At 47.1% G+C, this 15,342-nt stretch overlaps 1 protein-coding gene across 2 annotated transcripts in view; it reads right to left on the bottom strand.

Moving 5' to 3' along the window:
* Window positions 1-15,342, bottom strand: part of LOC149307106 (death-associated protein kinase 2-like) — a 40,446-nt gene that overhangs the window by 19,110 nt on the left and 5,994 nt on the right. For both annotated transcript variants that reach the window (XM_089538127.1, XM_089538128.1), the window contains exon 2: window positions 12,708-12,806. In XM_089538127.1, the coding sequence (XP_089394253.1) occupies window positions 12,708-12,784 (77 nt within the window). In that variant the 5' untranslated portion in view covers window positions 12,785-12,806. The remainder of the gene's footprint in view (window positions 1-12,707; window positions 12,807-15,342) is intronic.

Here is a 15,342-nt window from a genome sequence, read left to right as displayed (position 1 = left end):
GGAAGAAGTGATGCCAGCCTGTTATTCAGAGGCCATGAGACAGGAATGGAGGAAGCCACCTCCTCAGTGAGTCAGGCTCTAAGGCAGGGCTTCCCAAACACTGCTCCTCCAGGTGTTTTGGACTTTGCCACCCAGAAGCCCCAACCAGGAGGCTTCTGGGAGCTGAAGTCCAAAGCATGTAGAGGACCAAAGTGTGGATAGCACAGCTCTAAGGGGTCCAAGTACAGGCAGCTCTGACTGGGAGCTATAGTTGTCTTTGGCATCAGGCAGGATCTGTTCTTCCTTTGCTCAATCTGGCGATGCCCAATGCTGCATCCTTACGGTTCTCAGGTGAAACAAGGAATGGGTCCCCTGCACCATTAATGGTTGCATGGAAGAGGGAATTTCTGCAATTGTTGCTTGCCCCCCAAACAACAGCTGCTGAAATTCCCTCTTTTACACAACCCTCAAAGGCACAACAGTCCTGTCCCTTATTTCACCTGCCAGACTTATCTCCCATCCAAGGATAAGCCAGGTCTGACCTTGCTTTAAATCAGATGAAGAAACAGAAGCAGCAGCAAAACTACTGGCCCTTCTAGATCAGGATTGTCAACTCAAGACTGGAAGCTGTAGAGTTTGCTAAGGTTTCAGGCAGCATTCTTTCCTAGCTTTTTCTGGAAACTTCTGGTCTTCCCTCCTGGAAGTGTCTTGCTGTCATGTGCTTTCAAGTCACTTCTGATTTATGGCGACTCAAAGGTGAACCTAACATAGGGTTCCTGAGGCTGAGAGTGCGTGACTTGCCCAAGATCAAGTAATGGGTTTACATTGCCAAGCAAAGGGAAATCAAACCCTGGTCTCCAGAGTTGTAGTCCCGCTATCAAACCACCCAAATAGCTGGATTTAATCCTGCTTGGCTTCCAAATTCAGGCAAAATACCTGGATGTAGTGACTAAAGATAGAGCAAGCCCTCCTTATTCATGGATTTTTTCTATCTGTGGACTCAAGCATCCACAGTCTAAAAATATTTTTAAAATTATAAATTTCAAAAAACAAACCTTGATTTTGCCATGTCATATAAGGGACACCATAGTACTATGCCACTGTATTGAATAGGAACTGAGCACCCACAGATTTTGTAATCCATGAGGATCCTGCAACCAAACCCCAGTGGATGCCATGGGTGCAATATACTGATGTTTGACTTCCCTGGCCATAAATGCTTATGTCCCATGTTTCTTCCTGCAGTGTTTTAAAACCTGCAAGGCTCAGAATGTGTTCAAAGCCGCAAAGAGTAAACTGGGATTTAAGAGCCAATCTTGTCATTCAACATGAAGCTATACCCGACTCTCCTCTCCCCATTTCTACAGCAGCTTCTGAACAAACCCTTACCAAAAAAAAAAAAAAAAACCACAATAAGTGGCCATTTTCCCAGCCATTCATTCACCCAGAGACACAACAATTGCCTCCCTTTGTTGTAAGGATGCCTCACCGCTTAAAGAGCTCTTTTTAAAGGGCTGCCTGCAAACCAGTGGCTCTGAATCCATACATTCAAGACTGCTTAGCCAAAAGCTGTCATGACACTATCAACCCACAGCTGGCACCTAAGGGGTGCTCCTGGAGAGAGTTGGTGGATGCTGGGCTATGCATCATTTCTGACCAAAAGCCCAGGGCAGCTTCAATAGGTAAAAAACGAAAGCACACATAGAAAAGCAAAATGCATAGTCAGGGCTAGCAAAAATGGCCAGCGATGGCCTCTTAACCTTCTCTTCTCCAGGCTAAACCTATTCAGCTCCTTAATCTGCTCCTCATAGGGCTTGAGGGTTTTCCAGACCTTCTACACCCTCCAGCTTGACCACATCCTTTGTGAATTGTGGTGCCCAGAACTGGACACAGGATTATTTCCAGTTGAGGCCTGACCAAAGCATAATAGAGTGGTACTATTACTTGCCTTGATCTAGAAACAGTACTATACAGAATGTGACCCTCCTTATCTCTTGCCTTCTTCAGACAATTGCAAGAACCAAAGGATGGATCCAAAGACCTCTGGGCTCTAGCATTATCATGGGGGCCAACCACTTGCCCCACTGGGCACACTATATGGGTTAAATAGTGAAAATAAACATTTGAGCTGCTTCTTTAAGGAAGAAAAAAGGGCAAAGGATTCTGAATGTCAAGAGAGGTACTCAACTCTTATCATCGCACTGTTGCCAACTCCTCCTGTTAGTAGAAATGTCCCACTTATCTCTGCTTTCACTTTGGCCCAGTCAATATTTACCCACTGCCCTTGCTCCTCCCTCGCACACAGGTCACACACATCCTTGGCCAAAGTTTAACCAGCTCTCCTGCAACAGATCTGGAGAGGACACCAAACAGATTTCACCACAACCTCCATGCCTGGGATATAAAGGCAGTACAGTATGATCCAAAATCCACAATACACGGACCAAACAAAATGCATGTTACACACGTTGCAAGCCTTCGAAGCTCTGCTGGCTTCTTCCTCAAGCAAAAAGCTTAGAGAGCTTACCTAATCTTCAACCAGGTTGAGAGTACCAGGAATTGTACTTTTTAAAAAGAAGTAATTTTTCCAAGCTCACAGGCTGCTTTACACTGCAATCTAGTACAGTGATGTGTAACCCTTGGGTTTCATGCCTGGTTTTGTGTAATAAATTAATAAATAAATAAGAAATGCCCAAAAGTCTTTCAAGAAACCCTCTCCAAAAATTTGGAAGGGGGGAATTAGTTGAACTTTCAGCCCCAACACACATGCATACACATATACACCATCCACGTTGCACATGTATTTACCATGACTGATGTCTGATGACAACGCAACAAGGAAGGAGCTGCCATGGCAGAAAAGCAGGATATAAACGACACAAAATGCCAGTGAAACACGGATTTGCACTTGTGTGTCATGGAGGGTGATAGGTGTCCCATTACGTGTTACCCACCCAGGCACCCAAATGTCTGAGCTGGCTCCGTGGCATGTTTAATCCTACAATAAAATCTGTGCCTTTTCTGAGTTGCGGGAACATCAATTCGTCAAATATTTGATACAACGCCTACTGCAGTGATGGATGCACCTCTATCTCCTGGCTGTAAAAAACCTGCTAAATAGGAGCTTTGCATAAAGGAAGGCAGGGAGAAAGTCTGAATGGATGTCTACCAAGGCTGCATCCACACTGCAGAATTAATGCAGTTTGACACTGCTTTAACTGTCATGGCTCCATCCTATGAAATCCTGGGATTTACAGTTTCTTTTGGCACCCGAGCTCCCCAACATCTCATGATATCTCATGAAATGACAACTCTTGGGGCAAGTCACAATCTGTCAGCCTCAGATGAGGGCAAAGACAAATACCCTTATGAAGAAATTCTGCCAAAAACAAAAAACAAAAACAAAGGCACCCAACAGCAAAAACAACAACAACAACAGTTTTTTTAAATTAATAGACCTAAAAGTAATTTATTTCAAGCTCTTGATGGGAAAGTAGTTCACCTGTAGTGGCTTAGGATCTACTCTTTAGGTAAGATGGACATGCAGGCCTCCTGATTTTGTTGGACTGCATCTCCCATCAGTCCTCTAGCCTTTATAGCCAGTGGTGAGGAATGCTGGGAGCTGCAGTTCATCAGGAAAGCTACGCAATTCCCAAATTGCTTTAGGGAACAATGATACTTGGGGTATCCCGAAGCCTCTTCCCTTTTGTTCCATGCCTTGTAAAAACCACCAAGAAATACCCAGAGAAGTGGTTTATGTTTCCTAAAATATAAGTACATCGGCAAAAACACCCTTTCCAAAAACACAGGGGGTTCGGAAAGTAGAGCAGTCTCTCCATTTGCCAGCAGAGCAACCCTGTGCTTCCTCTTTCCACAACATTGCAGAACAAACACAGGCTTTGTGTAAAGTGTACATCAAACATAAATAAATGTCATGTTTAGACTTGGATCCCATTCTCCAAGATATCTCATTATGTATATGCAAATATTCCAAAATCCCAAAATCCTAAAATCCAAAACATTTCTGGTCCCAAGCATTTCGGAATGGGAGGACTGAACTTGTATTTAGTTAAATCAAAAGGGGACTGAATGATCCAGCATTTAATCAAGCATTATTTAAGGACAGTTCCATGATAACGGATGGGGAAAAGTAATTTGCCCTCTCCCTGCAAGGACCTCCAATTAAGCAATATTAGTAACAACCAACAACAGCCAATTCTGACACCTCCACCATATACACACATCCCTTAAAAACAGTTCCAGGGACCCTATTTCCAAATTCCCAGAAATCCATAGAATTGACCCAGGGCAGTTAAAATGGTGCCAAACTGTCTTATTTCTGCAGTGCAGATGCATCCAAAGAACATTAAGGAAAAACTGGTCAATCAGGTAGAGATCTCATCCCTTCCCATAAGGAACTGAACATGTCATTCTTAAGAAGTGGCACTACAAAAATGAAATTTAAAAAAAAGCAGCCAATCCTTCCGGCAACGGGCTGCAGAATATTTGACTGTGGTTTTATTCTTCCTGCAGAAGAAGGAGACCAGGTGAGTCCCTCCAATTTATAATCCCTGACAGCCAGCCGTTTTGCCAAAAAAAGCTGTGTGTGTCACGCAAGTAACAGCTCTTCTCCGGGGATCTTGACATAAATCTCTTTCCCCTCGAGGCGACATCTGTCAGCACCCTGAACTGTTACAAAAGCAGAGAGAAAGCAGAATGGCTTAAGACAAGCAAAATAAAGTAATATTCTTTGCCAAATTAAAGTTTACAAGGAGGCATTGCTAGCAGCGCTCCCCTGCAAGATGATCGTACATCTCAAAGTGGGCCTTCAAAAGAGAACGGCAATGTGTGAATAAATATACACCGCAAACTTCCATACTACCCAGATTAAAAAATCTCGTTGTATCATAAGGCCTAGGAGTAGTAAAAGCCAGAGGCGCTGATGCTGGTGGGATGGTGGATCTGCTCTGGAATTTAGTATAAACTTTAAAAGAAGAGCTTTCCAAGTGAACTGAAGACTTGTCTCAAAATAGTGGATTTGCTGTCGTTATTTCTCGTCAAGTCACCTTCAAAATATGTGGATCCTAAGAATCACAGAATCATAGAGTTGGAAGAGACAATAAGAGGAGAGCCAGTGTGGCATAATAGTTTGAGTGTTGGACTACAATTCTAGAGACCAGGCATGGAAACCCACTGGATGACATTGGGTAAGTCCCACTCTCTCAGCCCCAGAGGAAGGCAAAGAGAAACCCCCTCTGAACAAATCTTGTCAGGAAAACTCTGTGACAGATTCACCTTTGGGTCGTCATAAGTCAGAAATTACTTGCAGGCACACAACAACAACAACAACAGCAACAGCAACAACAGCTTTAATTCAGTCATCTCTACTTCTAGGGAGAGTTCAGGTGATAAATATGCTCATTTTTCTCTCTATTCCCGACTGTGTAAGAGATGAATCTGAATCCTAACTTTGGTTTGGCAAGTGTATTGTTTTAAACTGTATTGTATCACACTGTATTATTGTGTCATAGGAGGGTTATTTTTATGAAAATGTTAACGTTTGATCTGTATGATGTATGTGATTTTGCTGTAATCCCACCTTGAGCCATAGGGAGAGGTGGGGAATTGACAGGTTGCTCACCTGTAACAGTATTTCTTTGAGTGGTCATCTGCGAATACAGGCAAATGGGTTTTACTGCACCTGCGCAGTGCTCTTCGGAAACTTCTGGAATCACTAGGCAAAGTACACTTTGCAACTTTTAGTAACTTTTTGGCGGTAACTCTGCCCACCCGTTATAAGGCCCCTGCGTTCCCGCTCTTTCCCCAGTTCCGCAATTTTTCCGCCAAGTAGGCGATAAGGAAGAGCCAATAAGAGCAGGACACTGAGGGGAGGACAGGTGGGATTTGTATGTATTCACAAATGACCACTCGAAGAAATACAGTTACAGGTAAGCAACCTGTCCTTCTTCTTCGTGGTCTCTGCGAATCATACAAATGGGTTAGACTGACAAGCTTAGGTAAGTGGTGGAGGGAGTGTCCTGAGACCAAAGTCAAATTGAAACAAGGTGTATTTATTTGTACAATAAAAACCTTGAATCTACAAAAAAGTGTCAGTCTTTTGTACCTGAACAAAGCACTGAAGTGCCACATAAGCCAACCTAGCCAATAGCAATTCAAACATAACATAGTAATATTGAACCTGGGATGGGAGTATCAAGTCATGTAAGACTTATGTCCCATGGTAGTTGGAACAGTGATTGATCAAAAAACTTCCACATAAGCATGTAAATCAGTATAACATTTGCATGAACCTTGCAATAATACACAACATTGGAGAAACAGTGTAATCAGTGCATCCCTGAGACCAACACTGCCCTCCCAAAAGCTGCATCCCGTATGGCCCTGGTATCCAGCCTGTAATGTTTTATAAAAGTCAGGGGCTGGGACCAAACTGCAGCTTTACAAACATCCTCCAAGGGAATCCCCGATAAAAATGCGGAGGATGCTGCTACCGCCCTTGTAGTATGGGACCGAACCCTGTCCGGGAGAGGTTTGCCCAAGAGTTCATAGCAGAGGTGAATGGTACCAGCCACCCATTTTGAGAATCTCTGCGCAGACACAGGCAATCCCTTCTTCGGTTCCGAGTAGCACTGAAAAAGTCTGGAACCAGCAGTTCTGTCCAAGTAGAAGGCTAAAGCCCTCCTTACATCCAGAGAGTGTAGGTTACGCTCAGCTTCCGAAGTCGGGTTGGCCGCCAAGGTAGGTAAAACAATGTCCTGGTACATATGGAAGGCAGACACTACCTTAGGCAAGAAAGTGATGTCGTTACGGAGGACCACCTTGTCCCTATGGAACCTAAGGAAGGGCTGGTCCCTCCGCAAGGCATACAGTTTGCCCACACGGCGAGCAGAGGTAATGGCCACAAGGAAGGCAGTCTTCCAAGTCAATAGTCTCAAGTCCGTTGTGGCTATCGGTTCAAATGGCTTGGATTGCAATGCGGATAGTACAGCGTCCAAGCTCCAAGCCGGCGCTGGTACCGACACCGGGGGGGTGTAGGTTAGCACATCCCTTTAGAAAACTTTTAACAAGGGGATCCCTAAAGAAGGACAGCTTGCCCTCAAACTGAAAATGGGAGCAAATGGCTGAAAGGTAGCACTTGATGGATGTGAGGCATAGCCCCGCATCCAGAAGCGCCACGAGAAACTCCAGCACCACTGGAGTCGTTACCTGAGCAGGAGAGAGGCCTTTTTGAGCAAGGAAGTGACTGAACCTCCTCCACTTACAGGCATAGGACCTTTGGGCGGAAGGTTTCTGTGCAGCCAGGATCACCATCCTCACCGAATCCGGCAGTGAGGCTAAGGCTGGAGTCTCCATGCCACCAGCAGCAGGTTCTTGATGTCCGGATGCAGAATCCGGCCATTCTGGATCAACAGCAGGTCTGGATGGAAGTCGAGGCGGAGGAAGAGTCTCTTGGAGAGATGGAGGAGAGACGGAAACCAGGGCTGTCTCGGCCACCAAGGGATGATGAGGATCGCATCCGATCGGTCCGTTGTCATCTTGGACACCACCCTGATGATCAGAGGGAAGGCATAGAGCAGCTCTCCTGACCAGACGAAAGCTAACGCGTCTCCGAGGGATCCCTCCATGTGCGTTCTGGAGCAGAACTGGGGACAGTGGCTGTTCCATTCGGTCGTGAAAAGGTCAATCTGGGGGGTTCCCCACCAATCGAAGAGGTCGCCGACCGTCTCCGGGTGAAGTCTCCATTCATGACACACCGAGGAAGACCTGCTGAGGCAGTCTGCCAACTCGTTTTCGTCTCCTGGCAGGTGAACCGCTTGGAGAAGGACCTGCCTTGGGATGCACCAGTCCCAAATGCGCAGGGTGATGTCGAGCAGAGTCCTGGACTTGGTGCCCCCCTGCTTGATGATGTAATACATGACAGTCGTGTTGTCTGTCCTCAGGAGGACCACCTTGTTGGAGACACTGGACTCGAACGCCCTCAATGCCTTCTTGACTGCAAGCATCTCTAGAGCGTTGATGTGGAGATCTCTCTCCTCTGGGGACCACTTGTCCTTTACGATGAGGTCAAGCAGATGTGCGCCCCAACTCTCCAGGGAAGCATCTGTCGTTAAGGTCATCTGCGGCTGGGGCTGTTCGAAGGGCATGCCGATGCAGACGTTGTGGGAGTCTAGCCACCATCTCAAGGAAGAGGCTACAGGCCTCGGAACCGTGAGCCATTTGGCAGGGGAATGCTCCATCGGGTTGAAGACTGAGAGGAACCACGCCTGAAGAAGACGGAAACCGAGTCTCACCCACGGTGTTACGAAGGTTGTTGAAGCCATGTGACCCAAGGCCACCTGGAAGTCTCTGGCCCTCACCCTTCTGTGTGCTAGGCAAAGTTTTCCAGAAGCTGTTAGAGCCTGGAAACGGTCCTGAGGGAGATAGGCGATGCATTTTTCGGAGTCGAGAATGGCCCCGATGAACTTGGCCCGCCTAGCCGGAGTGAAGTGAGACTTTTCCTCGTTGACGAACAATCCCAGAGATGCCAAGAGATGCAAGGCGAACGAGACCGCTTCTTGAAGCTCTCTGTCTGAGTAGGCAGCAAACAGCAAGTCATCCAAATACGGGAAGACTCTGTACCCCCTCTGGTGGAGGTAAGCCACTACCGGGGCCATGCACTTCATGAAGACCCTCGGAGCTGTGGCAAGGCTGAAAGGAAGAACATTGTAGTGGTACACAGTGGAGCCAACGGCGATGGCAAGGAATCTTCTGTGGGACTCTCGAATCCCTATGTTGAAATAGGCATCCTTCAAGTCAACCGTCGCGAACCAGAGACCCTGGTGAAGCAGGGGCAAAATAGAAGCCAAGGTTACCATTCGAAACCGGCGATATTCAAGTCAATAGTTCAACGCCCTCAAGTCCAAGATGGGTCTGATACCGCCATCCGTCTTCGGTACCGTAAAGTATCTGGAGAAAAAAGCCCTGTAAAGTTAATCAGGCTGCAAGGGCGAAATTGCCCCTTTGGCAAGCAAAGCGTGCACTTCGTCAAGAAGGGTGTCCGAGGGAAGAGTGGAAATGAAAGCTCCAGTTGGAGGGAGCTCTTCGAACTCGAGGGCATAACCCCTACAGACGATGTTTAAGACCCACGAATCCGTTGTGATGGAGGCCCAGGTGTTGGCAAAGGGCCTCAAGATGTCAAGAAACAGGAGAGGGGATGGGACGAAGGGTGCAGGGGCCCTTCAGGACCTCTTCTTCTCCTGGTCGGTGTCCTGCCGGTGAGATTTTCGGTACCGGGCAGGAAGGTTGCGCCGGCCAGAGGAGGAGGACAACTGGGAGGGGTATCTCTGCCTCTGGGCCCCTTGCTGTTGGGCCTGATGGTCCTGGTGAAAAGCCCTCTGTGACTGACCTTGGGATTGCCACGGGCGCTGCCTCTTCCGGAACGGAGAGATCAAGGATGATGACATGCCATGCTTCTTTGCCGCCACCTTCATCCTGAACTTACGGTTCAGTCATTCGTCGGTTTCAGCGTGGAAAAGGCCCGATCCGTCCAGTGGCATGTCCTCAATCGTTGACTTCACATTCATGTTGAGGTCAGACCCCCGAAGCCAAGCATGCCGCTGGAGAGCCAGTGAGGCAGCCATGGCCCTTCCAGCGCAATCCGCCACATTCCTGGAGGCAGTGATCAGCCAACTGCCTATGGAGTGGGTCTCATCCCTGATTTCGACCAGCCGCCTTTGTGCATCATCCGGGACATCTAGAATGATCGGCGAGATCCCCTCCATGAGTGTCTGCATGTAAGTACCCATGCACGCGTTGTAATTAATGGCCTTCACAGCCAGGGCTGCAGCCGAATAAGCCTTCCTGGCGAGACCATCAATTTTCTTGGCTTCTCGATTGGCAGGAGAGGTTGCCTGCAGGGAAGTGTCTTCCTCCGAAGGATCCTCTGAAGGAGGCAGGACCTCGGGCTCCGAGTCAAAATCCAGGAGTGTTGCTTGATCAGGCTCACGCAATGGGATGGAGGGCTGTACCACAGACTGCTGGGCTGTGGGGGCAGGAGGTTTCAAGGCCGATGCCAAAGGTTTGCCTCGGTCAGAAGCCACAGGACGGAGGTTGAGCTTGGCCATGAACTTCTGGAAAGCAAGCTCCCTTGGTACCGACATGTAATAGCGGTCCGTCTCGGAGTCGTAAAACATATCAGAGGGGTCATTGTTGAGGGGCTCTTCCCCAGCAGAGTGCAGGACCGGCGAAGGTGACTCGCGATGCTTGGACCGGGTAGCTTCTGTATCCGGGTGAACAAAAGAAACAGTCGACAGCTGTGGGAAGTCGGGGGTCGGGCTAGCTGGTCGGTGCCGAGAGGACGGTTCCTTGGTGCGTGACGTCCCTGGAGCCGGGGTTTGCCTGGAGGACCCTTTGTCAGGGGAGCGGGGCTTCTTGGAAGCACAATCTCTCTCCTTGGAGGATGATCCCGTCTCCTTCGGATCCCGAGTCAACTTGGACTTCTTTGAGCCATGGTCAGCTGGAGTCCCCGTTGAAGGCCTGTTCTTGGAAGAACGTGGAGTCTCTCCCCGGTCTTCAGGAGGGAAGAAAGGGTTTTCGGCCAATTCAGAGAGGACAGCAATGCCCATGGGTAGTGGCTTGGCTGTCTTGACCTTCCCTTTGGAGACGAGTCTTGATCCCGAGGTCGTGGTACCCTTCGATCCCGAGGCGACGGTACCAGAAGGCTTGGAGGCGCTCCAAGATGACTTCGATGAGGACTTCGAAGTGGCAGCCGCCTTGTCCGAGGAATCGGTTTCAACTCATCCCTTGGAGCGAGCACCTTCGGGAGATGATTTCCTTGTAGAACCTGGTTTGGGCTCAGAACCCTCAGTCCCCAACGGCTTGTGGGGCGCTTGGAGGGTTTGGTGGTGGCACTGGATTTTTGAGAATCACGGGCCACATCAGAGGTGGCGCCAGACTCGTCCGGATCACGGACTACAGAAGTCGCTGGGGCAGACGCGACACTGGAAACGCTGGCCCGGGAAGAAGATGCAGGGACCAAGGCCAAGGCCGCGGGAGCTGATGTCGGACGGGAGCCACCCTCCTGAATCTTGCCCTGAGCAATGGCAGAAGTCAGCCGGGACTCACGGTTCTTCCTGGCCTGAGATGATAGCGACTTGCACGAAGGACATGCCTTGGGGTCGTGGTCCTTTTCCAGGCAAAGGAAACAGGAGGAATGGGGGTCCTGGACAGGCACCTTGCCCCCGCACACATCACATTTCTTGAAAGGCGCTGGAGACATCCTTACCGAAGTCGACAGTTTAAAGGAGAGTCCAAAATCGAGGTCAACAAACCGAGAGTCCAAATTCACCAAGGGTCAGAAGAGAGAGAATAGCCAAAAGACGGTCCGAGGTCAAAACAGTGATTTCGAAAAGAGCTAGTAAAGCAAGCGAAGTTCCCTAAAGCAGCTAACGCGGCGAAAAAAAGGAACTGGGGAAAGAGCGGGAATGCAGGGGCCTTATAACGGGTGGGTGGAGTTACCGCCAAAAAGTTTCTAAAAGTTGCAAAGTGTACTTTGCCTAGTGATTCCAGAAGTTTCCAAAGAGCACTGCGCAGGTGCAGTAAAACCCATTTGTATGATTCGCAGAGACCACGAAGAAGAAAGAAATTATTATTATTATTATTATTATTATTATTATTAATAGTGGCTAGCTCCTTCATAGCTCAGGCTGAAATCCAGATCTTCAGACAAACACCCAGCGTTGTGAGTGTCTCACACAGTTTGCGTGTTGCATTAAATAAACCCAAGGTTTAACTATTGTGCTGTTGAGCAATGACTAATGGGCTAGAGTCAGATAAATTCATATTCCACTGCTTCTGTGTCATTTTCAAAACCCATAAGATTTGGCAGAATGTGCCCAACTGTGCTGGCATGAGAGTAATCCTGGGCATGCCAAGATGAATTTATTCATCCTTACTTTCTAGATAGCACTTGCGTTTAACTGAGAATTAAAAGAAAACATATGAACGAGCCCCAAAGTGGGACATTTAGATCCAGCATAAACAGACTCATTCACTTTTCAGAAAAGCACAATGATAATTGGGGGAAGACTGTGGTACTAAAAAGTATAGAAGACTGAAACACAGTAATACAGTTAGCAATACACTGAGGAATATATTTAAAAACATAGTCTAGTCTAGAAACTAGGGCTGCATCCACACTGGAGAGATAACCCAGTTTGGCACTGCTTTAACTGCCCTGGCTCAAGGCTACAGAATTCTGGGAGTTGGAGTTTGTTGTGGGGTCCAAACTCCAACTCTCAGAATTCCATAGCTTTGAGCCAGGTAGACTTAAAAGCGGTGCCAAACCGGGTTATCTCTCTAGTGTAGATGCAGCTAATGATACCTTTTTAACAATGTTGAACTACAATCACAACACTAGCTTCTCTGCATGAGCGACACTTTGTACGAAATGAATGTTTAGGAATAATGGAGGCGTGTTGTAGATTATACGAAATACTGACAAACGGGGAAGGTATAGATAATAAATTAGGTAAGAAATAAGACTTGAACTATTATAGAAAGGGTGTATATCTCAAACTTTTACACATTTATGTTTGGATAGTTGGCAGTGTGTTTGAGCTTGAATCTTTTTTTAAATGACTGAAAATGGCAAAGAAAAGCACAAGGGAGATGTTTGGGAACATGCCGTTGCATCTCAGCTGTTCAGCCCAAGAGACGTCCAGGCTCACCTTCCCAGTTCTTCCCCGATTTCGTAAATGTCCTCCACCTTCTGTTGTTTGAACAGGGCCATGCCTAGTCTCCTCATTGATGCCGGCTGCTGAATTCACCTGGGAAAACAAAATAGAAACAGGCGTCACCTCTCCAAACACGCACAGGGCACTTCCTCCAGACAAAGGCGACTAACCACCATTTCTAACCCAAAGCAAAGACAAACCACCCAGCTGTCAACACCCCCCCCCCACCCAAATAACCCAAACTAGAAGACACTGCAACACACAAACAGCCCTGAAGAACACAAATGTTTACCCCAGTTGGTTTAAAACAAACAGCAGCAGCAACAATGCAGTCTTCCAAATGCTCCAAACAAAAAATAAATTGTTATTTTCTGGCAATGGTTTTATCATCCATCAGCTGTTTGCTGGTGGTTTTAATAATAATTCATTTAATAATTTGTTTTATTTATATACCGCTATTCCAATGATCATAGTGGACCTCGGAAGGATGCAAGCCTGAGTCGAGCTTGGGCCCTTTTGCTGGTCTTGAACTCGCAACCTTGTGGTTTTGAGTGAATGGCTGCAGTACAGGCATTTAACCACTGCGCCACCAGGGCTCCAGATTCCTGCATTTGAACTGGTCAGGGTTTAGAGAAACAATAGCAATCACACAGCTCTCCAGATGCTGTTGGACTGCAACTCCCAGCATCCCATACCATTGCCTAGGCTGGCTAGTAAAGTTGGTGGGACATGCAATCCAGGTGGGGTTTTTCTTAACCAAAGAATGGCAAAAACGTCCTTTTCAGACACACTCACCTTCAGCTCTAACCAGTTGCTACACTTAAGACCAGAAATAATTCCCACTTCTTCTGGTGACTCCTGAGTCAGAGCTGGGTTTGGGTTGAAATACTAGACCCAAGTTCCAATCCTGCATTAAGCTCACTGGGTGATCTTGAACCCATCGCTTGCCTCTTAGTCTTATCTTCTCAATTTACAAAATCAATTATATGTGCATATTGTTGTGTACCTTCAAGCCGTTTCTGATTCATGGTGAATAGGAGTTTGCTATTGCCTCCCTTTGAGTCTGAGAGAGTATGACTTGCCCAACGCCATCCAATGGGCGCTATGCATGCTAGCTCTCTATGTGCGTGGTTCTTGCATTAAATTATATGTAAACTGCTTCATTTTTGTAAAGCAATGTAAACAGGCTGAAAGATGTTAGCTATTTTGAAAATAAAATAATATCTTTTTTCAGCCTCTCAAGGCTGTCTCTTTTCCACATTGCACACTTTTGTCTGAGCCTCTTGAGAAGGGCATGATTCTTGCCCCCTCCATTCCTCCCCTCCATTGAGTAAACTGAGAGTAAACTCATTTTGCACTCTGAACTCGGTTTGCAATAACCAAAGTAAGCTGATGACAAAGGCACCGGAGAGAGAAACTAGGGCCTCTTATAGACTGCCAAAATAAAGCTGCTTCGGGTCTCTTTGGAGGTATGCTGTTTAAATGATGCATGGGTCCTAAGAGTCCGGAGGTCACGCCAAAGCCACACTCCATTCCTAAGCACTGGAGTGTAGCTTTGGTGCAGCTTCCGGATTCTTAGGATGCATGCATCATTTAAACAGCATACCTAGTCCAAAGAGACCCGAAGCAGCTTTATTTTGGCAGTCTGTAACAGGCCTAGGACATTTTAATAGCATCTGAAAAAGTGGGATGGAAGAGGATGAACTGGGATTGACCCTGCCAAATCAGGACAGTTGGAGAGTATGTTTGACTGGGAAGACTAACAAAAAGTTCACTACATTGTGAATCCTGCATCTCTTCATGAGGCTGGATGTTAAGAGAAAAAATAAAAGAGAGAGATTTGGAGAAAGTGACAATGCTGAAGCCAGGATCAAAGGCTTTAGATGGAGCAAAAGACGGAAACAGACACCAGGGAGTTGGCCCTTCTAGAAACCGAACTCTGTACCCGTCTCTATGACTCGTGGGACGGTTAACTCACTTCTCCAGGGGCTTTTTGGAGAACAACGGAAGGATCCTGGTTGTCATATTTGCACAATAACCTCACAGACAATGGCAGCATGAAGCATTGATATAACTTCTTCTTCTACCTCTCTGCCAGCTCTGAGCAACAGATTCGGGAGTCATCCCTTGCGGTTGAAGTTGAGTTGAAGACAGGAGGAAAAGCAGAAGGTGGATTGACTCCATCAAGGAAGCCAGCATGGTTGCTTTGAGTTTGCAAGACCTCCCTCGCAGGGCTGTACAGAGCGGGGTCATTGTAGGTCCTGCATTTAGAGCAGTGGTTCCCAAAGTTTGGTCTTCTGTGTGTTTTGGACTTCTGCTCCCAGAAGCTGTAGCCAGCTTGGCCAACCTGAATTCTGAAAGCTGAAGTCCAAAACATCTGGAAGATCAGAGTTTGGGAACCAATGATGTAGAAGACAGTTCTAAGTGGAAGCCAACTTGACAGCAATTAACAACAAAGTATGATTACAGCCCCAAGTTACAAAACTGTGGCAAGGGTCCAAGGTAATACACACAGAACTATGCTAACACTTGGGCTGGATTTTGCAGTGATGGCAGAGAGAAACAAAAGGAAATGGGAATAACCAAACAACAACAACGAATGAGCAAGTTGTGGATTAGTTGAAAAAGC

Source organism: Sceloporus occidentalis, unplaced genomic scaffold (genome assembly GCF_023333645.1).
Source record: "Sceloporus occidentalis isolate IW3139 unplaced genomic scaffold, rSceOcc1.0.p SCAF_9, whole genome shotgun sequence".
NCBI lineage: Eukaryota > Metazoa > Chordata > Lepidosauria > Squamata > Phrynosomatidae > Sceloporus > Sceloporus occidentalis.
The sequence above is the reverse complement of the archived record's forward strand: the minus strand, read 5'-3'. Positions and strand labels throughout refer to the sequence as shown.